The 24,364-nt window shown below is 52.3% G+C and overlaps 1 protein-coding gene across 1 annotated transcript; it reads right to left on the minus strand.

The window, feature by feature from the left end:
* Nucleotides 1-12,514: 12,514 nt before the first annotated feature.
* On the minus strand, nucleotides 12,515-15,868 carry LOC141943045 (uncharacterized). Its single transcript, XM_074867508.1, has 5 exons — nucleotides 15,837-15,868; nucleotides 14,827-14,900; nucleotides 14,678-14,725; nucleotides 13,951-14,199; nucleotides 12,515-13,801 (listed from the first exon to the last, which is right to left on the minus strand). The coding sequence occupies exons 2-5, from the start codon at nucleotides 14,878-14,880 to the stop codon at nucleotides 12,515-12,517; spliced, it is 1,638 nt and encodes a 545-aa protein (XP_074723609.1). The 5' UTR covers nucleotides 14,881-14,900; nucleotides 15,837-15,868.
* Nucleotides 15,869-24,364: the final 8,496 nt, after the last annotated feature.

The raw sequence follows: 24,364 nt of genomic DNA on the forward strand, positions 1-24,364 counted from the left end.
GGCTGCTTTCTCTAGGAACAGCAAAACATGGCAAGGGCTTGCTTTTCAGCTAGAAAGCACCGTCACTACCCCAGACCAGACAGGTGTTTGTGTCCACATGGGCAGGCGGGGAGAAGAAAGGCTGATCTCCAGCCACCTCTCGATGGGGTCACCCAACCCCTCCAGAGACCCGGGTTCCTTTTTGGGGTTTTTTTTGACAGATCTGCCTCAATTTCCATGAATACATTTTGCTTTTGCAAGAAGCCACAAAATACCAGAAAAGCGAGTTTCACCTGGCAGCCGAAGCATTGCTTTCCCTGAGTGTGACTACTTGCTCCTGCTTCCCCATCAACTGTGAGTGCGTGGGGAAAACTGACCCCTGCCAGAGATGTGGGAGAAGCCGCCGGCAGGAGAGTTGCCCACTGCAGCCGCCCTCCCACAGCCCTGCAACCTGCTTGGGCTCTGCCCAGCAAGCAACGCCCCCAGGAATTACACCACAGGGAGTTTAACCTCATTGAGGAAAAATAAATAAGCAAACAAATAAATGAGTATAATCAGGTTCTACAGGCTGCCACTGACAAAAATAGCAGTGGCGAGGCACCAATAGAAGGAGCACCCCGTAGGCATATCCAGAGGGGAGGCTTGGCTCTGGGCAGGTCCCAGCTGCACCCTCCAAGCACCAAATCTCAGCCTGCCCTCCTCCATCCCAGATCCAGCAAGGAGCATGCCTAACTCTTCCCGCAGTGCCCCAGCCTCCCCCCAGTGAGGGACACTCCCGACATCCCCCCGGGCCCAGTCAGGCCCACTAATCTTCCTTTTTCCTACCCTTCCTCCAGCTAAACCCACCATCAGCTGTGCTGAGGTTTGGAGGGAGTTGTTATTATATTTATCTGCACTTGAAGTTTCCCCGTCTTCTTTTAACTCAGGCTAGAAAACAACTGGCCACAAGCTAGCTTCCCTGGCCACGCAGCGAGGGTCTGGATGCTCATCCCCTCCACCTGAGTGCTTCGTGAAGCCACAGACCCAGGAAAGAGCTAAAAGCAGCACCCAGCCCCACCAGCAAGTTGAGTCCGGCCATCCCCCTGCAAAAAGCAGACAGCAACGCACAACCCAGCTGGGAAAAGCAGCAGCAAGCTTACCCCACCACAGCACCCACGGCTACCCGCGGAGTCAGCCGGCACAGATTTCCTCCTGCTGCTGCCCCGCCGGGATTATAAGGTCTATTTTTGCCCCCCCCTCCCCTCCCCAAGTCAGTCGCCGCCCTGCCCAGAGTGACGCCAGCCCTCCGGCGTGCACCAGAAAACCCCCAAACTTCAACGCCGGCAGATTTGGTGCACAAACATAGCACCCCACGCCGCTGCCAAACCCGGGGAGGTTTGCACCACGCCGCTTAATTGAGGGTCTGGCCTCAGAGGAACGGTTGGGAGGCTGGAGGGTATAATAACACTCTGGGTTTAAATTAAAATAAATATTGGGAAATCTGTTCTCGGGGGGTGTCTACCTCCCTTTTTGGGAAATTCTGTCACTGTTTTCTCAAGAAGACAAAAAAGACCAACCTCAAAGGCCTGGCTTCACTGTCACTTGGGCAGAGTCGTTAGACAAAAATTGGCTAAATCCAACCAATTCCCTCTCCAGGCTGCCTGCAGAGGTGAAACGGGCCTTGGGAAGGGCAGGGAAAGAAAAGGGGACTCATATACAGGTGTCACCAGTTCCCCTGTGAGAGCTGTTTCTGCCACAGTGATGCTACAAAAGATGTGTCTGCTTCATATCTCATGCCCCCTGAACCACACAGACACATGCAGGGGCCAGCCTGGTCCCCTGCTCTCCAAAAACCAGGTATTCCCCAGCTGAAATCTGGCGGCTCTATACGTGTAACCGCCTGGGGGAAAAAAAAAAATGCAAAAAAGCCACCCTCATGACCACCCAAAGCTTGGTGGAGACCTTGGTGGCAGGATATGGCCAGTGGTGGGAGCCCACCCCTCCTGCCCTGCGCCTGAGGGCAGGGGATGGGGGCACGCGAGCGCTGTGGCTGCCCCCCCGCACCCACCTCTGCAGAGACATCCTTTCTCCTTTCCCTATATTTATCATTTCCTGCCGGGCTCTCCAGTGCACTTCTCCTCCCTCTTTCCCAGATCTTTCTTGCCCCCTTGTTGCCCCTTGACGTGACACCGGGGTCGCAGCTGCTCAGGGGAATGACTCCTCGCAGAATGTGGCTTTGCTTTCCACAGTGGCAAGGAGAATTGTAAATCCCGCCTGATGCCTTCAGCCCTACAACCCTCAGAGAGGGAACGGTGGGGCTGGAAAATCCATGCCTTCCAGCAGGTCAATGATGCGCAGGTTACCAGGGATAAAACTGTTATTTAGGGCAGATAAATCTGCTTTACGGTGGAAGACCTGAACACTCACATTTCTGCTCAAAACCGGGGGCTGCGCTTGCCTCACGCACATCCAGGGGAGACCAGTTTGAGTCTGAATTTGATTGGGAAACAAATGATTTCCAGTGAACCAAATTCCCAGGTTAGGACCAGAAAGACAAAGCTTTTGTTGTTGTTCTTTTGTCTTCTTGCTCAAACAGGTACGTGGTGAGGAGTTGCTGACAAAACGCCATGCAGATCGCATGTTTTTGGGGAAGGAGAGGTGCCTTGCAGCCCCCCAGGGGTCTGGCAGCTCTGGCAGCAAGGCGGGCTGTGCAAACCCCAGGGCTGCAGCTTCAAAGCCCCGTTGTGTCACTGCGAGGAGCCCTAATTACAAGGGAGGCCTGGAGCTGGCCGTGGCTTTCATCTGGCGCCTCAGGCCAAGAAAACCCACACACAAAATAAAAAGAAAAGAAAAAAAAAATTAAGAAAAAAAAAAAAACACAACCATGCAGTTTTCTGATGCCAGTGCAGCAGCCTCCAGAAAAGAGACACCAGCCAGTGTGGGGCTGGGGGGGCTACCCTGCTGAGGGGGGATGTGGGGGGCACAGAATCAAGACAGCCCCGTTTCCCACTGCCCCACACCATCATGGGCTGCCCTGCGCCTGACAGCAGTGAGCACGTGCCCAGCTTCAAGTCTAAATTTCATCAGGGCTGGGGAACAGAGAGTGCTGGTGGGAGGCGATTTTTAATGTAATTAAAGGGCTGCTGCTCCAGGCTGCTTAAAAAAAGAAAACTGACTATAAAAACACATATTTCACCCAAGATCCCTAAAAAGCACCAGGATAATTAATGTGTGCCCAAGTGCCTTGCACGGTCAGCACCTATGTTTAGCTCCTGGGCCAGAGAGCGGGTGCTGCCTGGGCAGGCCACTGGCAACAGCAACCTCACAGCACCACGCAGGGACACCAGCAGGGAAGCTGGCCAAACACATCCAAAATGTTTCCATTTAAAATAATAATAATAATAATAATAATAATAATAATAATAATAATAATAATAAAACTTTAAAAAGCATCACATCTCAGGGTTGGAGCATCACTCTTTTAACAAAGTCACAGAATCATCTAGGTTGAAAAAGCCCTTGAAGCTCCTCCAGTCCAACCATGAACCTCACACTGACCGTTCCCAACTCCACCAGATCCCTCAGCGCTGGGTCAACTTGACTCTTCAACCCCTCCAGGGATGGGGACTCCCCCCCTGCCCTGGGCAGCCCATTCCAACGCCCAACAACCCCTTCTGGAAAGAAATACTCCCTAAGAGCCAGTCTATTTTGCCAAAAGCAGCATTTGCTATCTGTTAAAAGCGATCGCAGAATCTGACAGCTTCATGGAAATAATCTTGCCTTTGTAGATAAACAGTTAGAAACGAAACATGGAACAGCTCGCCTGCGAAAAGGGGATATGCCAGCAGGTGACAGCCCAAAAAATTTTTAAGAGGCAGGTTGAGATGACTAGTGTCGTCTAATAGTGTGACCAGCAGAAGTAGGGAGGTGATAGTCCCCCTGTGCTCTGCACTGGTGAGGCCACACCTGGAGTATTGTGTCCAGTTTTGAGCACCTCAATACAAGAGAGATCTCGAGGTGCTGGAGCGAGTGCAGAGGAGGGAAATGAAGCTGGGGAAGGGCCTGGAGAACAAATCCTGTGAGGAGAGATTGAGGGAGCTGGGACTGTTTAGTGTGAGGAGGAGAAGGCTGAGGGGAGACCTCATCACTCTCTACAGCTACCTGAAAGGACATTGTAGAGAGGTTGGTGCTGGTCTCTTCTCACAGGTGATTAGTGACAGAACAAGAGGGAATGGCTTTAAACTGCAACAGGGGAGGTTCAGACTGGACATTAGGGAAAAATGTTTCCCAGAAAGAGTGGTCAGACAGTGGAATAGGCTGCCCAGGGAGGGGGTGGAGTCACCATCCCTGGATGTGTTTAAGGGTCGTTTGGATGAGATGTTGGGGGATATGGGGTAGGGGAGAACTTTGTAGAGTAGGGCTGATGGTTGGACTCGATGATCCCAAGGGTCTTTTCCAACCTGAATGATTCTGGGATTCTATGATTCTATGACTAGGCAGGTGTGCAGCATGCAGCCCACATGTGCAAAGGTAGTGGTTTCCCCGCTGTGCTCCCATCATTTTTTTAACGTGTACAAGCACACCGCCGTGTTGCTCATTACACACGTTGGTGAGCAAGCTGGGGGTTAGGCAGGCAGCTTGCTCCCCAGGCCCTCCCTGGGCGCATCACTGCCCTCGCACAGCAGATGATGACGAACCCCCCGGCAGCTTCTGCTGTGCCCAAGCCCCATCATCTGCCCCGTGTGCCAACGCTGCTGGGGTTTCCACCAGTCCCTGGCACCGGCAGTGGCACTGCGTATGGTTTTGATGTAATTACCTGAGCCCGTGGAGACCTCACGGTCAGAGCGTCCCTGTCTGGCGCAGGCTGACATGGTTTCTATGTCCAAATTTAATTATTATTTTTTCAGGGTGGGAAATGAGCAGAGCAGCATGCTCCCATCCTGCTTGGGTCCACTGCGAGGCCAAGGCTGCGGTCGGGGCTGCACCGTCCTATTTCCACGCCCTGAAGCTATTCTGGAAGGAAACCTCAGGGCCAAAAATAAATAAAGAAAACAAAACCAGATGGACACTGAGAATGGTGTGGAGAGGCCAAGGTGCTGCTGCAGCCAGGGAAAAGGGCACCCCTACCACACAGCATGGTGGCCAGGGCACCCCCAAAATGTGCATGGGGGTCACCAGAGGCAGAATTTGCCCCCGCTCCCACCTCTCCCCACGTGGTGGCAGGGACAGGAGTGTATGTGGCACAGCCATGGACTGGGGAGCAAAGTGAAGAGCAAGGAGATGGTGCACCAGCAACAGCATAAGAGATCCCTCCCTCATCCCCCTTACATGGCAGATGAGGGAGGTTTGTCCCCATGGAACAAACCCAAATGCAAACCAACATCAGCTGGGCACGTGGCTTGTTATTTTTTTGCAAGCAGTCGATTTTAGAATAAAAGGGGAGGGGAGAACACCTAAAATGCACCACATATCAACCTCAGTTATCAGTACACAACTTTTATGTATTGGCCCTCTGCAACTAAACATTCCATATAATTTTACTTCTTCTCTGAGGTGCGAAACCAGATAAAGGAAATTAATTCTATTGACACACCGGGCAATAAGTAGGTCTGTAACACAAGCGCTTTGAGGCAGCCTGAACTCTGGGGAACAGAAACCCAGCAAATCACTGAGGCAAGGTCACAGCATTCTCACGACTCCCAGCACTCACCACCACCCAGGTCCTCCTGTGTTTGAGCAGCGTCTGTATACCATATTTTCTCTGTTTTTTTGCTTGTTTTGGTTTTTTTTAGGAGGAAGAAACTGCACTAGCTAGAATAAGTTACCAGGACTGGTCCCACAGCAGTCTGCTGCCTCCATCCATGTGTGAGAGCCCTCAAACACAGCCACATGTCAGAAACAGGAGGAAAAAAACATATAACCCCCCAAAAAGGCCCCATTTTTGTGAGCAGAGCCAGCAGAGAGCCTGAGTTCATTACAGAGGTACCCACCGACAACCTGCACAACCGGCTGAGAAACTGAGCTCTCTGCCAAAGTCAAATCAGTGTCCCTGGATAGTCAGACACATGGATGGCATGGAGGTACCTCCCTGCCACTGCACACACTGCTCGAACCTGCAAAATCCCCTGCATTTGGGCTTAAAAAGTTGCTGTTTGCAGCAGAGGCAGAGCGCGCCGCATGTGCCGGCAGGAAACTGCTGCGCTCGCGTGGGTTATTTGTTATATTGTGTACACACAGGAGTTGCACACCACTTCTTGTATATGTATCCATATATACACAAGCACATGTCTGTTGCAACACTCAGGCACTCTTTGATTTCTGAAAAAGGCGGCTTTGGAAGTTTTCATGCTATAATGAACCTACTTTTTGCTCTGCAGGTGAAACAACTTTGGGTCTGGGACAAAAGAGGGCAGGTGCTGCCTCCACTCCCCAGTTGCAGGTTCAGCTCCTTTTTTCAGAAACATGATGCCTTCTGCTAAAAAAAACACCAGCTCTTTGCAGCTTTGTATTTCAGGGTGTGAAAACAGAAAAACCCAAACTGCAAACCACACGCTTACTCGGCAGCTTTAAGGTCTCCATATCAAGTTTGGAGGGAGACAGGGCAGGAGGATGCTAATACTTACACTTTACGTGCCATCCTGTGGTGCCCAACTCCTTGGGGCAGTTCTGGGGGGACCACAGAACTCCCAGGGCATGGCTGAGCTGGGGGCAGGAGGAGGGGAAGTTATTTGCCATTGTATGACGTTATTTGACAGTGTAGGACATTGCATAACAGTGAAGGGAGCTGGAAGAAAAATTTCCTTAGAGCATTTGAAAAGTTTGTAATATTTTGGGGTTTCACTGAGGTCAGAGGCTGTTTTCCCACGCCTGAGATACTTCTTTTGTTCGGATTGACGGCAGCGGCGATTCCGTCAAGGTTTTTCCTCCCCATTGAAAAGGGCAGAGAAACACAATCAAACTCTCCCAAGCCTCACCTCCTGCTTGGCGAGGAGCAGTTCCTGTCACAGACAAATCCATCACAGGGGGCACAGGAGAGACAATCCCATTGGATCGTTTCTTCCACAGATATTCCCATTTTGCTAAAGACAAGGGCCCAGAAGCCAGCCGTGGCGCTCAGCCCAGTGCTTGACTGTGCTGCCAAAAAAGCCTCTGCTGGACGGAGGGGTGCTCTGCGGGTCCTGGTGGTCTCTCTGTTCCTCCCACCAAAGCCAGGAAAATAAGGGGGTTGAAGAAATGCAGCTTGCATCCCGTGGCCACCCTAAGACCAGCAGCTGCAGTCGGGCTCAGTGCTGCTGCCTCCCACCGCTTCAGCCACACCAGCTATTTATTAAAAATAGATTTTTTGTTTCTTGGAAAGGACAAAAAAATAAACAAGGAACCTTTCTTTTAAGATGATGCAGACTTGTGTTTTCACAAATCCAAATGTGACCAAAAATATCTGCTTTAAACCCCAGTGCTGATTCCTGGGTAAATCACTGCATTCAGCCCTGGAGGCCACCCCCAAACGCCATGTGGGTGGATAAGAAAAGTGCATACATTGACATGGGCATTTTTTATCCTTTTGTAACCATCAGGCAAGCTGACCCTTACAACTTCATTGCACAGTCAGCCCAAAAGGGGATGCAGGAACACCTCAAGCAATAGCAGAGCCCACAGCCAACCTTCCCAGCTACTTCAAAGCAAGGACAGGTAGCCTGGGAAGAATACAAAGAAATTTTCTGAGCAGTCAGGGATCACGTTAGGAAAGGTAAAGACCTAATAGAATTAAATCTGGCCAGGGATGTCAACGGCAACAAGAAAAGCTTCTATAAGTATGTCAAAGGGGAAATGTGGGCCCTGTCTGGAAAGAAAAGGGAGACCTGGTCACCTGGGATATGGAGAAGGCTGAGGGACTCAACAACATTTTGCCTCAGCTGTCACCAGCAAGGGCTCCAGCCACACTGTCCAAGTCACAGAAGGCAAAGGCAGGGACCGGGAGAAGGAAGAACCACCCACTGTAGAAGAAGATCAGGTTCAAGACCATCTGTGGAACGTGAAGGTGCACAAGACAGTGGGACCTGATGAGATGCATCCGTGGGTCCTGAGGGAACTGGCAGATGAAGTGGCCAAGCCACTGTCCATCATATTTGAGAAGTCGTGGCAGTCCAGTGAAGTTCCCGCTGACTGGAAAAGGGGAAACATAACCCCCATTTTTAAAAAGGAAGACCTGGGCAACTACAGGCCAGTCAGTCTCTCCTCTGTACCCAGAAAGGTCATGGAGCAGATCCTCCTGGGAACTATGCTAAGGTACATGGAAAATAAGGATAAGGAACTGGCTGGATGGTAGCCAATTGGGCAGCCTGGAGAAGAGAAGGCTCCGGGGAGACCTTCTAACAGCCTCCCAGTACTTAAGGGGGCTACAGGAAACTTGGGAGGGACTCTTTTATCAGGGGGTGTAGGGATAGGATGAGGGGTAACAGTTTTAAAGTGAAAGAGGGGAGATTTAGATTAGATATGAGGAAGAAATTTGTTACTGTGAGGGTGGTGAGACACTGGAGCAGTTTGCCCAGAGAAGCTGTGGCTGCCCCCTCCCTGGAAGGGTTCAAGGCCAGGTTGGACAGGGCTTTGGGCAACCTGGGCTAGTGGAAGGTGTCCCTGCCCATGGCAGGGGTGTTGGAACTAGATGGTCTTTAAGGTTCCTTCCAACCCAAACCATTCTACGATGCTATGATTTTCCTGCCTGCCTGACAGCAGAGAGTGAGAGTGCTCCCCTTGGATGCTCACCATGCACAAGCACATGCTGCCAAAAACAAACACACAACTGCTGCTAAAAATGCCTTCAAATCCTCAAAGTGATCATCTTTTGGCCACGCTATCTCTGGCCATCCAAAACCTCATGTCGTGAAGCACTGCCTGCCACCAAGCCCCTCTGGATGGCAAGCAGGGTGGCCCTATTCGCACACAGATGAACAGCATTTGATGGGGACAACCCAGTTCCACCCGTGTCCCCCCAAAACCTCCCCGTCCTCACAGACATGTGCTGCCAGGCGCTGGGCATGTCCCCGCACAGGGCCAACGCGAGCGGCTCCCTCCCTGTGGCCAGTCAGGTTTCCCCAGCGAAGGGCTGAGTTTCTCCCCCCTGTGATGCCCAGGAGGGATGGTTCCATGGGAACCCATCCCGGCAGGACCGGCAGGCCGCAGCCAGCTCTGGCACCATCTCCCCAGCTTTTGGGGAGCAGCCAGCCAGCGGGAGGCAAATTTGGGGCGTTGCTGGTGGGGACACGCATGCAAGTGCAGCACATCCCCATGGGAAGGCACATGAAGGGGACCAATGTGCAGGGGGAGCGCAGCCAGCCACCCCTCCAGCACAGGGCGCAGAGGGGTGCTGCATGCCCTGTTTGCAAGGCAACACGCCTTCCTGCTCAAACTAAAGTCAAATCAACCCAGTATTTCTCTCCGTGCATGAAACAAGAGGAGGATGAGCACACACCATCCCTTTTTGGGGGAGACGAAGGCGAGTGGCCCCCTCCCCAGCTATGCCATGCTGCCACTTGCCCAAGGATGAGGGCAGAGGGTCAGGCATGAACTGCAAGAAACAGTCTCACAAAGCCGGTTTCATCCCACCCTTGCCACGTCTCTGCCATCCTGCTCATGGGCTGGGCTTACTGCAGAGCTCCGGGGCACCCCTTGCTTTCCTGGAGGGACCCACAAAAATCCTCCTGGTCCCCATCCCCAGCAGTTGTCCCCATGCCAACACCACCTCCAGTGGCCTCAGGGATCTGACCCAACCCCGTGGCAGAGGAGGCACCCAAAACCTCCCCACTGCCTGAGCGGCAGCACCACTTGCTGGACACGGGAGAGCTCACAGCAGCACCCTGCCCTGCGTCGCCACACAGAGGAGACAGCAAACACATCATTACTACAATTTTAAACCAAAGCGACAGCTGTCACGGAGCCCTTTTTGCACCTCTGGGTTGCAGCCAAACCTGTGCTTGCTGTCTTTCACCCCAGCGATTAGACTGCGCAGCAGCATTTTGGTACCCATGACCCTGACAGGCATCATCACCGTCACAGCATCCCCAACTCCTCCTCGCACAGCTAATGAAAGGGGTCCAAAAAATAAGGGGCAAGTCACAGCCAAGGTAGCCACTGTGAAGTGGGGACCAGTGGGGTGGAGGAGGTGAAAGGGAATGAAAGGGCTCAAACAGATGAATTTCTGATAATTATTAAGACTAAACTGTGATGGATGAAAGCTTTGCTTGTGCCTTGCTTTGTTTGTTTCAAAGCTTTGCTTGTGTTTTGCTTCATTTGTTTTAAGGACTCCTGACTCCTCAACTGTTTCCTTAGGTCCCTTTGTTTAGGTAAGATTGAAATGCTCGGCAGGCTCCCTACGTAAATCACTGGGAGCAGACTCAAGGCCTTCAGTGGACACTCGGGCAACCCCTAGAATGGGAAAACTAAGAAAAGGGGGAGCTCAAACAGAGAGACACGGAGACCCTGTTATAGGGAGGATGATTCTGCTGATTTAGGAAGGAGGCACCTGGACTTTACTGCACAGCACATGCTCTGGAAAGAAGGTCAGCTAGCGAACACCATGAAGAAGACTGCTTACTTCTTCCCTCGACCACCGAAGCCCCTCACCCTATTTCCACTACGCATGCTGGGACTATGTAAATGAATTCTGGGAACTCATTATCATAAGACACCCCTTTCCAGGAAATCTAATGAATATGTATGATTTGTGTGTATGGAAACTGATGTTCCTTGCTAGTTCAGGGGAGCCCTTATGGTGGAGAATCCCCAGGGCGACCCCAGCGCTGCTAATAAAGAATACCTGCTGAACAGGAAAAAAACTTTACTGTTGAGTCAATGTCTTTGTTTCAGAGGCAGAGTCAGGAAAGAGGCTCATTCCCAGGGCAGTGGGGAAGCTGCACATTTCAGAGCTGATCTCATGCAGAAGTAGAAAAAGCTTACACAGGGTGGAAATTAAAACATATACTCTACTAAAAGCTGTTCAGCTCCCAGCTTTTGTAGTGGTCTAATGAATCTGCAAATTAAGTGCAGTTTTGCTATAAGGAGTAAAAAATTATTCTGTTTTTTTCCTGGTTCTGAATTCAGTATTGCATTGCCCAGCAATGACACCGCTGACCCAAGGCAACTGAAAGGCACGCACCCACTCAGAATCCCAGAATCATCTCGGTTGGAAAAGACCTTGAAGATCATCTAGTCCAACCACGAACCTCACACCAACGCTCATGCTGACCCCTTGGAGACTGTGCCCTGCAGAGCCACAAACCCATGCTACGCAACAGCCCACAGCTTCCTCCACCAGCGTCGACACCCACGTGCTGTACAGCTCATCATACACACGTGAACGGGTGGGAAGCGTCTGGATGGGATTTTAAACAAATAACGTGTGATTTACTTGCTTACTGGTAGGAGGGGAAAAAAAAAAAAAAAAGAGGCTTTACCCATGATGTACCAGCTCATGATGAACCCTTTTCCCCCACTCACCTGTGTCTCTGCTGCAGGGGACCTGGCGCCAGAGGCCACTGAGGGCATCCAGAGCCAGTGGTCCAGGAGAGTCCCCGTGCCCTGGGGCACCTCCTTCTCAGCCTCTCAGGAGGAGCAGAATCCTGGCTTGCATTGCAGCAAGTGATAGCCATGATATAGCAAAGTCCCAGGCCCAGCTCATAGGGGCCATTAGCTTTTCCACCCACCCCACTGCAGGGTCACCCAGGGGCAGGGCTGGCCCTTGGGGAGCCCAGAAATACGGGGGGTGGGAACACCCCTCAGCCTCTGCTTTCCCCCTCACCCCAGCACGCTGCAGCTCCCCATGCAAACAGCCTGCTCTTTGCTCCCCGCTCGCTCCAGTCTGACCCCAAATCACAGCACCCAGCTCCCCAGGGAGAAAACCAGCAACACCTCAAAGCATACCACCGTGGAGTTTGATGGTTTTAATTGTAATTAAAGAAATCAACAGGGTACATTTCAGATTTGAAATACAAGTGCAAAAAGGATACAATATAATGTTTTCTGTACATTTCTTACAAAATATTACATACATCCCATCCTGAAGTGGTACTTCACACACCGCTGAGCCCACACACCATGTGTGCACACCAGCTGTAGCCTTTCCTCCTTATGTGCAGGACGTGGAGCTAACGGAAAGCTCTGTCTGGAGTCTGGGCAGAGGCTTTTAGGGCAGTGGCAGGTAAATACAAGGGGTGAAGGCAGGGACCTTTCTGCCCAGCATGCCCAGATGCAGCTCCTGGAGTGCAGTGTGCCCTTGTGGCAAGCAGGCAGCATCACCCTGCAGCACTCCCAGCTCTCCGTTGCTCGCTGGTTTGGCATAGGAAATGGCTTTTCTCTCTGTGGTTTGGCCTTTTCCCTGTGTCTGGCATCACCTCCCGCTTTGCACCCTGTGTAGCATGCCCAGGTCGAGCCCTGGTGAACCCGCCTCCATTTTATCCATAGCATCTTCTCAGAAACAAATCAACCAGGCTATATAGCAAATAAATTAAACCCCTCCTCCCCCCCTGTACCCCCCAGCACCAATGAGGCTTTGGGGCACGCATCAGTACCCGTCCTGGCAGTCATTGTCATCGTAGTCAGCAGCAGGCTTGTTGCGGTAGGCGCCCGGCCGCCGTTTGTGGCTCTCCAGGCTCTGGGGAGAGCTGTGATCCCCGTGGCTGCTGGACTCACGGGTGGCGTCCTCCTGGGAGTGGCTCTCTTCATTGTCATCATCCTCCTCCTCCTCCTGGGACTTGCTGTTGTTGCTCTCTGTGGAGCTGCTGTCCTCGCCTGCATTGTCCTCTTGGCTGCCATCATCCTCCGGGGATGCGTTCTGGCTCTCGGCTGATGTGCTCAGCGTGTCCTCATCAGGGCTGGAGTCATTCTCGTCCTCCTTTGACTCCTCTACGGTGTCCTCTGTGGACTGGCTCTGCTCACCATCATCTTCCCCGGACTTGCTCTGGTCACCCTCATCTTCCCCGGACTCACTGTCGGGCATGGACAGTGCACTCCTGTCCTCAGCAGACTCCTGATCCTCCTTCTGTCCTTCCTGGGACCGGCTGCCGCTTCGCTCGCTCGACGTGCTCACCGCCTCCTGGGAGATGTCCTCCGGGGACTCCCCCAGCTCTTCGTCTGACTGCTCGGCAGTGCCCTCCCTGGACCTGCTGCCCTCATCCTCGCTGGAGGGGCTGTCATCCCCATCCCTGTCCTCTCCAGAGCGGCTGGTGCTGTTTTCCTCTGACTGGCTGGCAACAGGCTCTTCCGACTGACTGTTGTCCTCGGTGGATGGACTGTCTTCTCCTGAGTCAGGGGACTCGCTGTCACCCTCATCCCAGTGGTACGAGTCAGCCCCTCGGCCACTCTCTCGGCTGCTCCCTGGGGCACGGGGGCCAGCACGGCGCCCCTTGTAGCTGCTGCCCGGACCATCAAAGACAGAGGGGTCATCTCCCTGCATGGCTTCATCCTCAAAGTCGTAGCTCTCCTCCTCCTGGCTGCTGCTGCTGCTGCCTCCCTGCCTGTAGGTCCGCTCGTACCGGCTGCCAAGGTAGTTCCTGTACCGCCGGTGGTCTGCCCCGATGCTCTCGCTGCTGCTGCTGCTGCTGTCACCGTGCCTTCTGCCAGCCCCAGCATCCTCACGGCCAGCATCGCCACCGTGTTCGCCTGCCCCGTCGGCACCAGCCACGTAAGTAGGACCTTCGCCCCCCTCCTCTTCCCTGTTCTCATCAAAGGTGTCATCCCCACTGTCGTCCTCCTCGTCCAGGAGCCCACCAGTGTGGGAGGGAAGCCCACTGACCCCGGTGCCGTGGTGCTCTCTGTTGTCACCATCATCAGCATCACGTGCATCCTCCTCCTGTGGAGGTGACAAACGGAGAAGAAAGCAAAGGCTTGCAGGTCACAGGCACTATCGACACAGCTCGCCATGCAGGCCAAGACTGACACCAGATTTGGGGCTAAGTGTGCCTTCCTGGCAGAGAAAAACACCCCTCTCCACTCACTCACCAGGAAACCAAGGCTGTTCCGCAGGCTTGCATCCTCGTGGTCCACCCAGTTCAGGTCCTGAGCCTGCCCAACTCTGCCTCCCTTGTCTCGGCCACCGTGCTCACCCAGCTCCTCACCCACGATATTTCCACCCGCCGGGTCCCCAGTAAGGGCATTGTCCCCCTTCTCAGCACTGGCAGAAGGATGTCTGCCATCTCCACCACCCAGGAGGTTGCCCAGCTTGTTGATGTCATCTTTGCTTGCTGTGTCCTGGAGGCAAAACATGACAGAGTGCTTTGGTTATTAAACACCACAATGCGTTTACTGCTACTGCTGCTGCTGCGGGATGATATATCACTCCTAAGCCATGCAAGTGCTCAAGCCCTTTTTCATTGCTCACACCTCAGCCCTTCAGTTGTTTCTGCTGATGAAAAAAAACCCAACAGCCACCAATAAAAGGGCAACCCAGAAAAGTCCAAACCATGATGGTTCAGAGCACAGAAACTCCTTTTTCAGGACTGACGCAGCAGAACGCATCAGGTGAACTGGGAATGCGCACAGGAAGGCATGGTGAAATGAGGTGAAACCAACCCAGCTTGAGAAGACTGAGGAGACAGGCAAAGCTCAAAGACCTGCAGAAGGGGCAGCTCTTCCCCCAGGTGCCTGGTCCAAGGATGCTTGCCTGGGGCTGGCTCCCCATCCCAGACTTGCCCCACGAGCAGTGGGACTGGGGCATCCCTTGGCTTACCTCCTGCTGGGCGCTGCGGTGGGGACGGGCAGGCTGGTGGCCAGGCACCTAAACGTATCCAGGAGACATTTGATCAGTGATCAGTGCACCTTGGAGGGGCAAAACCACCGGGGGCTTGGGGTTTGAGTACCTGTCCAGTGGGTACTTACAGGGTGAGCGCGGGCTACGGCCCAGAGGAGCAGCACCAGGAACGCAGCCCTCATGTTGGTTGTGGTCCCTGCAGCTGCAACGGGGAGGAAAGTATTTGCACACTAGAACAAAGCATTTGCGTGTGCCCCTGACTGTAACTGGGTCCCACAAAGCCCTTCCAACCGATACAGCCTTGCTGTCCCGGCACGTGACGCTCACCCCGGCAGGTCATCAAACAAGCCAAGGATTTGTCCTCGTGCTGCCTCCTGGCATCTCCTGTGCAGCAACTTCCCTTTAGTTTGGGACTTGAAATACCTGGCCATGTTCTTGCAGATTTTTTGTCTAAGCATCATTAAAGATCAGGAAAGGTTTTCCATATTCCCTGTTCCCACAGTAGCCACCCAGCCGAGCTCAGCAGCTGTGAGGGGAGCTGGCACCACAGGTGAGCAGTGCCACGAGACCGCGGGCTGCAGAGCTGTGCCTCCCACCCAGTGTGGTCCCCACAGCCCCATAAAACCTCCTGCTGCCCCAAAGTGGAGCACCCCAGTAAGATAACCCCACAGAGAGCTGCATCCCCAGTGGCCACTGGGTCCATCTGGCATCCCAGCCGTACCGCTGCCTGAGCAGGCAGGTAAAGCGCTGAGGGATCTGGTGGAGTTGCGAACTGTCAATGTTAGGTTAAGGGTTGGACTAGGTGATCTTCAAGGTCTTTTCCAACTGAGATGATTCTGTGATTCTGTAAAGCAGCAGGGGGGCTTTCCTCCAGCTCTGCTCTCATTTTCCAAGTCCCTTCAGCAGCCCAGCACCGCATCCCCACGGGGCACACTAACTGTACTGCGCATCGCCCTGCACCTGAAACGTGCTGGAGCAAAGAGCCATGCTCCTAATTTCTTCCCTTACGAAGCAATATCTACATCCCAGCTTACAAGTCTCTCCTGTTTTTTATCAAAACTTGCAACCCTTGCCCCCAAACATTGCCATTCGCACTCCAGGCAATGCCAAAGCAACCCAAAGAAACCAAAACCTTTACCTTGAGGCGTGGTGCGAGCCTCCGGTGCTGGGGATGAGACGAGCTGGCTGCCTGTGTGGAAATGCCCCGAGCTGTGTGCCCTGGCGTGGCCATGTGGGCATTTAACCGCTGCCTGGTGCCGGCCCCGGGCAGGGGGCAGCCAATGGCACCGGCGGGCACCGCTGCTGCGCGCGGAGGTGTCACCGGGAACTGGCCTCCCACGCTTCCGCCGGGACGCCGGCCCTAAAAAAGCTCCTTGTGGTTGCAGGATGACGAGACGGGCTGGCAGTTAATGACCGACTGCACTGGCCCTGTGTTTTGATTGCTAAATTTATTCCGTTCACACACTTCCCGCCTTGACACACACAAACAACTATGGTGTCACCCACGCCAAGCACTGGACCCCATCCTGGGGATAGCATCCTCCTAACATGGGCACTTGGGAGTGGCGTTTGCCCCCCGCCACGAGCCAAGGTGCTGAAACCCACGTGGGACCATTCCCCTGCTGGGACTCAGCCTTCCCCTGCGCCTTGGGGCAGGAGCACAAAATGCGGTGCTAGAAGGAGAGGACATGCCTATTTTCATGCCTACACATGCGTTCACGCAAGGGAGAAAGGAAATACTAAATGGAGGTGCGCAGGGAGGGTCCCACCCCCTGCATGGAGAGGGTGTAGCACCCCCAGTGCTTCTTCCAGCTGCCGGCCCCAGGATGAAAACAAATCTCTGGAAAACAAGACATGCACGTGTGTATGGGTGCGTATATGCATGGGCATTTACATGCAATTACATGTATGAATACACACACACACGCACAATCACAGAATTCACCACATATACCCCAGGGTTTCCTGGTGTAGCGTGGATCACCTCCTCCAAACAGTGCAGTAAGCCAGCAGTGCAGACAGCCCCTACTCGCTCACGGATAACATGAGAGTGAGTTTGCAAACCTCTATGTGCACACACATGTGCACACCCTGACACATCTCTGCCCAGGAGGTTTAGGACAGGACCAGCGTGCCCCAGCCCTACACCCAGCTTTTCCCTCTGCCCCAGCCTGGGTGGAAGGACAGTGACTTCCTTGCCTGTATTTGGCTGTTGCTAAATCCTCCATGCCCGCAACACCCCCTCTCTGCTAATAAAAACACCCCGCAAGTGCAAATAGGTTGCGTTGAAGTAGGAAACATGTCTGGGCTCTGCAAGCCAGGTTCTCCCCGCACCCAAGCCGCAGGTGATGGGCACAGCCAGGGGGAGAGGGGGCCAGGAGGAGAATGCCTATGGGTGTTTTATTGGGTGGGGAAGCGTAAATGACAGCGTCGATGCTCTGTGAGGAGCGTTTGCACGTCCTTCCCTGCGGGGAGGAGGTGTTTCTGCTGCCCTGGGTAGAAGAAAGAGGCTTTCAGACAGCAGAGACCCACTCTGGGGCTGCCACAGCAGGGGAAGCCCATGAAACAAGGTTCACCTTCAGCAAGGTTTCAAAAGGCTTCAAAAGCCTTCAAAAGGCTTCTGGGCTGCCCTGCTGTAAAGCCCTGGCAAGCCAGTCCCCTGTAACAGCCCCTTGGTACAGGGACCCAATTTCCCAAGGTGGGGTCACGGCCCAGGGGACACGTGAAGGGCTGCAGGTTCACAGGGATTCACAGGACATGCTGGCGCTGCAAAATAAGTGACTGAAGGAAACCTGAGGAGAGTCAGGACTGAGACAGGGCTTTGTAAACTGCAGATTATCTGACTTTGCCTGGGATGTATCATCCACAGACAACAGCATCCAGAAAGCATCCCCCATGCTGTGACAGCACCACAGCTCGACAGAACATCTTGGGAAACCAGACATGTCAGTCTGCTGTTGTGGATGCCTGCTTAACGTCATCCTCCAAAATGTCCTGCCTTTTTCCCCCATCACTACTCGCCAGGGGACCTTGTGTGTCTCCCCGGTGAGGACCATGCAAAGACCATGCAGGTGCCAAGTGCGATGAGCATCTTTTTTTCTCCTTCCTCCTGGCCCCCATGCAGGAAGGCCCCAGTGCTGCCCTGGCCCCACTGCTCTCCCCACAGCACCTTGGCTTCAAGACGGGCACCATGAAGCTGCTCGTCTCATGCACACACACACCCCTTCAGCAGATGTTTTCCCTCTTCTTCCCTACCCGACCCCTGCCACAGATACCGTGGGATGTATTTTCCTCTCGACCTGAGACAAAATTATACCCCTGTCCCCAGCCAGATATGAGTTCACATTGTCAACCTTTTTTAAGCACCTCCAACAATTACCATGCTTTGTTGGTTTTTTTTTTTTACATCAAACCTGCATTTAACTCAGCCCCCAAAGACCTGGTGCTGCCTCACGTCTAAGCACCGCTGTGCAAGAAGGGGATAAACACGGAGCTGTGTGTACCTGGCTTTTTTATAAGACAGGCCACTCACTGCCCCACTGGCCACCCGCCCCCAGGTCACCTCCCTCCCCTCCGGTGGCCCCGAAATGCCTGTGGCACCAGCGCACCCAAGACAGCCTGCTGCCAGCACCCCGACCTGACCCCAAGTCCCTGTGATCTCCAGTAGCCCTGGGTCGAAAGACCAAGGTCTATCCCCCAAATCCCTTCCAGAGAACACCCCACAGCATCAGCCAGACTGCCCAGGCAGCTCTGCCTTTGTTTTGCAAGGAAAGGAAACCCCAGCACACACACTGTAACCTTACGATAAGCCTTAAAAAACAACAAAAAAAAACAAAACCAAAACAATGATATTTAGGATTTTTGTTGTTACAGCAGAGGTGAGAAGTGAACTGAGGGTGGGGGAAGTGGCTGTCTGACTGGTGTTTTAAATGCAACTGTGCATTTCCCCAAGTCCTACTCTCCTGATATGCTTGGTCCCTGGAGATGGCCAGGATGGGAAGCAGAGGTGCAAGGAAGATGGGGTAAACCTGGCCCAGCTAAACCCTCAGGCTGGCCAGGAGGAGGTGGCTGAGTCAGAGATGAGAGGATTGGCAGGGCTGGTAGAAAGATGCAGGAACATCCCTTTCCTATTTGGCAAGTTGAACTGTGTGGTGTTCATGAGGACAGAGACAAGGTATGAGTGCAGACAGCAGGATGGATCAGAGATGCCAAAACCAAGAGAGAAGCTGGCACTGCAGAGAGCAAGCTGATGGTCTAACAGCTGGTCTCCTCCGCCAATTGAGTCATCTCAGCATCGAACACTCAAGAAATTAATACTGTTCCAAAAAACCACCGTTCCCTCTTTTTTTCAGTCCAAGGTATTTTCACAGTATTTATGTTGCTGGTGCACTTCTCTCCTGATTATACAGGTTTTGACAGCAGCATCAAAAGGAAAAGGATCAATGAACAAACTGGAACAGGAGAGACGAGGATGAGAGCAGGACTCAAGACACACGTTCTCGGCCCTTTCCCAAACACTCAACACCAGCTCCTGCCTTATGCTCAGATCCAAATCCAAATCCCTTTGGTGAGTGCTTACTGGTGACAGGTACTGCATTTTCAGTTGGAAGCAGGCAGGAAAAACCTTGCCTCCTAAATATTCATTTCCCCCATATCTGCCATGTTAGCATCAGGCACTACCCAGCACCCAATCCCAAGGGATTCATTCCCACTCTGCTCCTCTAAAAAAGGATGCTCAGCCTTACAAACCATCCAGTTCGCACGTCGCTACCTGCTTTGCAGGTGGATGGACCACAGCTGGCAGCTGAGGCTGCAGAGGGGAGAAGCAGCCTGGCTTTGGCTCCTCTGCACATCCAAGGGATTTGAGCAAAGACATCGTGCCTGTTCCCTGAAGTCTGAGTAAGTATTACCCGTGTTTCATAGCATTAATGTGACACATAATGCAGTAGCTAATGATAACATTTTAGGTGTTTGAAGATCAGCATTGATAATTCAGCTCCTCCTGGCAACAAGCCTCAAAGTTACAAACACTGTGATACATGGCAGATGGAAGTTACCATCGTGATTTTTCACAGCGCGGAGGCGTGCACAAGTTTGGTTAATGCTAAGCCTTTAGAATTTGCTATTTCTCCTCACTGGAAAAAAAAAAAAAAACACAACATCATAGGAGCCTGAGTTCCGGAGCCCTGAATTACAGACACATACACGGCCCTCCTAACGCTAGCCCGCTGCACAAGACCAACAGCTCCCTGACAGCACAGGGGGAGGATCATTCACCCACCCTTAGGTGTCTACTCTGGAGTTTCCTTTACAGCCAGAGAAAACAAGCACTTTTAAGGCGCCAAACATTTGTCCTATTTCAGGCTGAAACACATCGCAGACTGTTTGAAGTCTCTGTGACACTGCCAAAGGAAGGCGACTGGCATGCTGATCTTGTCTTACCAACGAGATGCACCATGCTCTTTCCCAACAGACATGCAAGGCAAGTTCCCGAAGTTCTTCTCCCCCCTCCTCCCATGACAGCCCCACGCTCCCTTCACTTCATTCTAGCACTTTTATACCACCCTCCTCTGAGCAACGGGCTCCAGGCGCTTCACAAATGTTCTTCCCTCAGAAGAAAATGCCATGCAGAGGCACTTGTCAAAACCAGAGCTGTGTAGCCGCCCCCATCTCTCCTGGAGGCTGCAGGCAGATGGGCTGGACAGTAAGGACTCCGTGCAGAGATAAGCAATTAACTCTCAAAATTAAAAACAACTATGGGAGTAACACTGGGATTACTTTTTCCAGATACAAGATGTGCTTGCCTAACAAGGGCCAGCCCCATTTCTCTTAGGGCTGAAACTGCTACTTGTGAATAATTGTTTGTGCTCCTATTGCCAGATGCTGATTTTCAGGCAACCATCAGATGCAAAGCCCCTTCCCAAATGCCCACAGTGGCTGGGAAGTACAAATGGAACCTGCTCAGTCCCTTGAACCTATATTTTTGGGAACAGAACAAGGCTGGTCCCTCTGCAGCCCCTATCCTTCCTCACCGCTGTCTCCATGCACATGGCTCCAGCCTCTTCTGGGCAGGGGAGCCACAAAACCAGCACATTGCCTTGACAAACTGTTTGGACAAAGGCTCGCAAGTGTTGTACCTGCTCTGCGCTGCTTCGCAGTTTGTGCTTCTACTCACTGCTGGAGTAAAACGCATGGAGAAATAATTGGTATTCGCATTGCGCCCATGCAGCTGGAAGTCGTGGCTGGGCAGGTACCTTGTGCCATCTCTGTGCGTGACCAGATTCTCAGGTCCTATAAATCCATATTCATCAGCCAACTTGGCCAAATTCACTAATTTGAGGCCATGACTTCATCAGCTGTGGACCAGGTGCCTAGCTTCCCTCTGGCCACTGTCAGATCTAACATGTTTTTCTGCACGCAGGCACTACTGCAGCTTGCTGTCCTTGGTCAAAATAAGGGCAGGGACAGACACCCCGCTCTGCCCCACATCGGGGACTGGTATTGACACTGCGGGCACTGGGCAGCCCCAGTGCGACTGGGCTGAGCTGTCAACAGCTCAGCACTGACAGCAGTAATCATAGCAACAGCAATGGGTCATTACGGCTCCTAAAATTTCATTCAGAGCACAGTATCTCCTCCAGTCATTCCCTACTCAGAAGTTGGTCCCTTGGGAGGTGGGAGCAGTAAGTATTTGTCAATCACAAGCTGGAAATGGAACAATAACAGATCCAGCCATCTCCCTGCGCTCGCCCCCGCTCTGAGTGGAATTTCAGAGATCTGTGCCAGACACCGGCTAAGCAGTGTGATGTCAGTACCCTCGGGAAATAAAACACAGCAGTGAGCTGGGGCTGGCTTTGCCCTCGCATCAGCTGGCAGCTTGGGGTGACCTGCTCCAAGCTGCAGGTTTGAAGTACAGCCAGCTGCACTGTGCATGCCTGTTAGATGTCTATAAATGTTTCACAGTATCCTGATTTCTTGTTGGAGGGAAAAAAACCCATCAAAAGGAAATGACGAGTGCAAACGGGTGATGCAGAAGCACAGGCTGCCCAGAGTGGGCAGAGAGGTCAGGACAGGGTTGGCAGATTGAGGGATGAAGATGTCTGTACAGAGAATCAGACCCTCCTCCTGGAGGGTGGTCAGCACTTCTCCAATTCCTGTCATTATGGCTCACTTGGTCTAAATTTATCACTGCTCGGTGTAGCTGGACAGGAAGCATTACCACAGTCCCCTAGGAGCCTGGAAAAGCTGGATAGACACCATCAATGCAGCCCTGAGCAAGAGACCAGCAGCAATTTGGCTCATACCTCCAGAGGACAGAAGCCAATTTTCTCCACTACAAGCTTCATCCTGCCAAGATGCTGAGCAGCTGGGAGCTGGGGCAGGCCAGCCTTCAGCCAGCCTGCTGGGTGCACAGAGTGCAAAACTCCATCAGGGAACAACACAGAGAGATGGTCCCCATCCCTGACTAACCCTGTGAGGGGAAAGCCTGCCCCATAGTTAAAGCATCATCTGCTGTGACAAGGTCTGCACGCTCCTTGCAGATGGCCCCAGTGGAAAGAGGGGTCTGGCTTGGGGTGATAGATCATATCTCCAGGTTTGTCCAGTTTGCAATGAGGTAAATCCCTGAAATTATTGAGCTGAGATGTTCTCCCCTAATGCTTTTCCTTAGTCTTACTCATCTTTTTTTTTTTTTAATCTTCAAAATGTTAATGACTTTTTTTAAAAAAAAACACCAAAAAAGAACCAAAACCCAAACCAAAACACTATCAAAATCCAAACAACCCAAATCCCCCCCAAAACCAGAGAACTCTCAACCTATACAACCACAGAAAATAAAAGCAAGACAGAAGACATTAAATCTCTGGGACAGCAGAAGTGCTTTCCAACAGTCAAGAAGACCTATTTCTTTATATGCAACATTCCCTCTGTGCTTACAAAGTAATTAAACCCTCATTGTTCAAAGCCCAAACCAAGCCCAACTGTAGGACCACATCACGCATTGTGGGAGTTCCCCTCTGAGCACCCGCGCTGTGCACAGCCGAACTGCTCGTCCCACGGCAGAGAAGGGAGTCAAACCTTCCAGGAAAAGATGCTCAGGGCAGAAGAGGCAGGAGAATAGAAAGTCCAAAGTTGCCTGCTTGCTTGGAGTATGAAGGACAGAGGAGGAGGAGGGATCCAAATGCATCCTTGCTTACCCACAAACGCTCTAGGCAGGCATGAAGCCTACAGCTTTGCAATAGCTAAGGAGCCCCCCGGCTGTCCTCCTGCCCTTGCCAGCCAGAAAGGCAGAGCGTTTCTCCTGTCTGCACTGTGCATTTCCCGGGGAGGCTCTGCACAGTGCACTGCCAGCGCACTGAAAGGCAGCTCAGGAACATCGCTCCAGCACTCGGCAGCAGCTACCCCCAATTCTGAGACAGGAACCTGCATTTCTGCTCCACATTCACATGGACTGCAATAGGAATTGAATCTTACTGCTTTTAAGAGCTAGATTTAGAAGATCTGCTATCTATTCACCCCAGGAATCCATTTGATTCAGATACTGGTTATAGGGCTGGATCAATTGTTCAGTCTCAACAACATGAGAGTTCCATCCTCATTTGATCTATTTATGAATAAAGCTTTTTTTTCCCCCATAGTTGCTCTTTGTAATTCTGTACCAATCAACTTAAATGAGCACGCTGTAAATGACAGACTGAAGTCTTACACAACAGACTAATTCTGCTGGACAAGTATATTCACACTCTGTTAAACTTCCAGCTGAATTCAATGGTACACCTCAAAGGAGTTACGTATGTGTGGTTGCACGTGCTAATCGCAACCATTTGACTCAGGCTATTTCCTCTTCACTATTACCCCTGGAAACCCCTTTTGTCACACAATGCTTTTTTTCTGCATGATGAATGCATAGAATAATATTGCATGGGACATAATACAAGCAGAAATCTTAAAAAAAAAAACACTCGTAAGAAATGAATACCGGATAAGCAATAACCCTCATGCACAGAATTCACATTTTTGCGTAGCCAGTCACAAACAAAAAGATGTGGAGATATGTCTGATAACCAAGCAGGGAACAGATGCAAACAAATGCAAGCAAAGTACTGGCAGGGGAAGGCATGGTCGAGAACCGCTGCCTGTTCCCAATCTGTACAGTCCCACAGCTGGGGCAGGTGCACAACGCTCCCCATTATTTTTTTTTTAGTAACTTCAGGGCTCAAGTCATTGACAAAACCTTTCCTGAGGGTTTCTATTATTCGTGCCTCTTGAAATGTCTGCAAGGTCCAGCACTACCTGCCTTCTCAAGTCACGTATGCTAACTGTAAGGTGCCTGTGCCATGGGAGCAGCCCTGCTCTGCCCAGATGTAATTACACGGTACACTTTGTGGCTTTCTACAAGGAAGCGGCGTCACCACCTCTGTCTTCCGCCAGGCACCTCTCCAGAAGCAGCCCAAATGGGAGTGCAGAGCCATGAAAGGACTTCCTCTGTCCGCCCAGCCGCGTGGGGCGGGAGCATCCCTGGAAGCATCACTCCAGCTTATGTGCCAGGGCATCCTCTGTCTTCATCAGGACCTGGCACTCCTCGCTGAAAAAATCAGGCCAGAATCACAAGAGCTGATCCATCTCACCTGTACTCCTCTCAGCATTGTGGCCTTAAGCACTTCACCA

Source organism: Strix uralensis, chromosome 4 (assembly GCF_047716275.1).
Source record: "Strix uralensis isolate ZFMK-TIS-50842 chromosome 4, bStrUra1, whole genome shotgun sequence".
NCBI classification, from domain to species: domain Eukaryota; kingdom Metazoa; phylum Chordata; class Aves; order Strigiformes; family Strigidae; genus Strix; species Strix uralensis.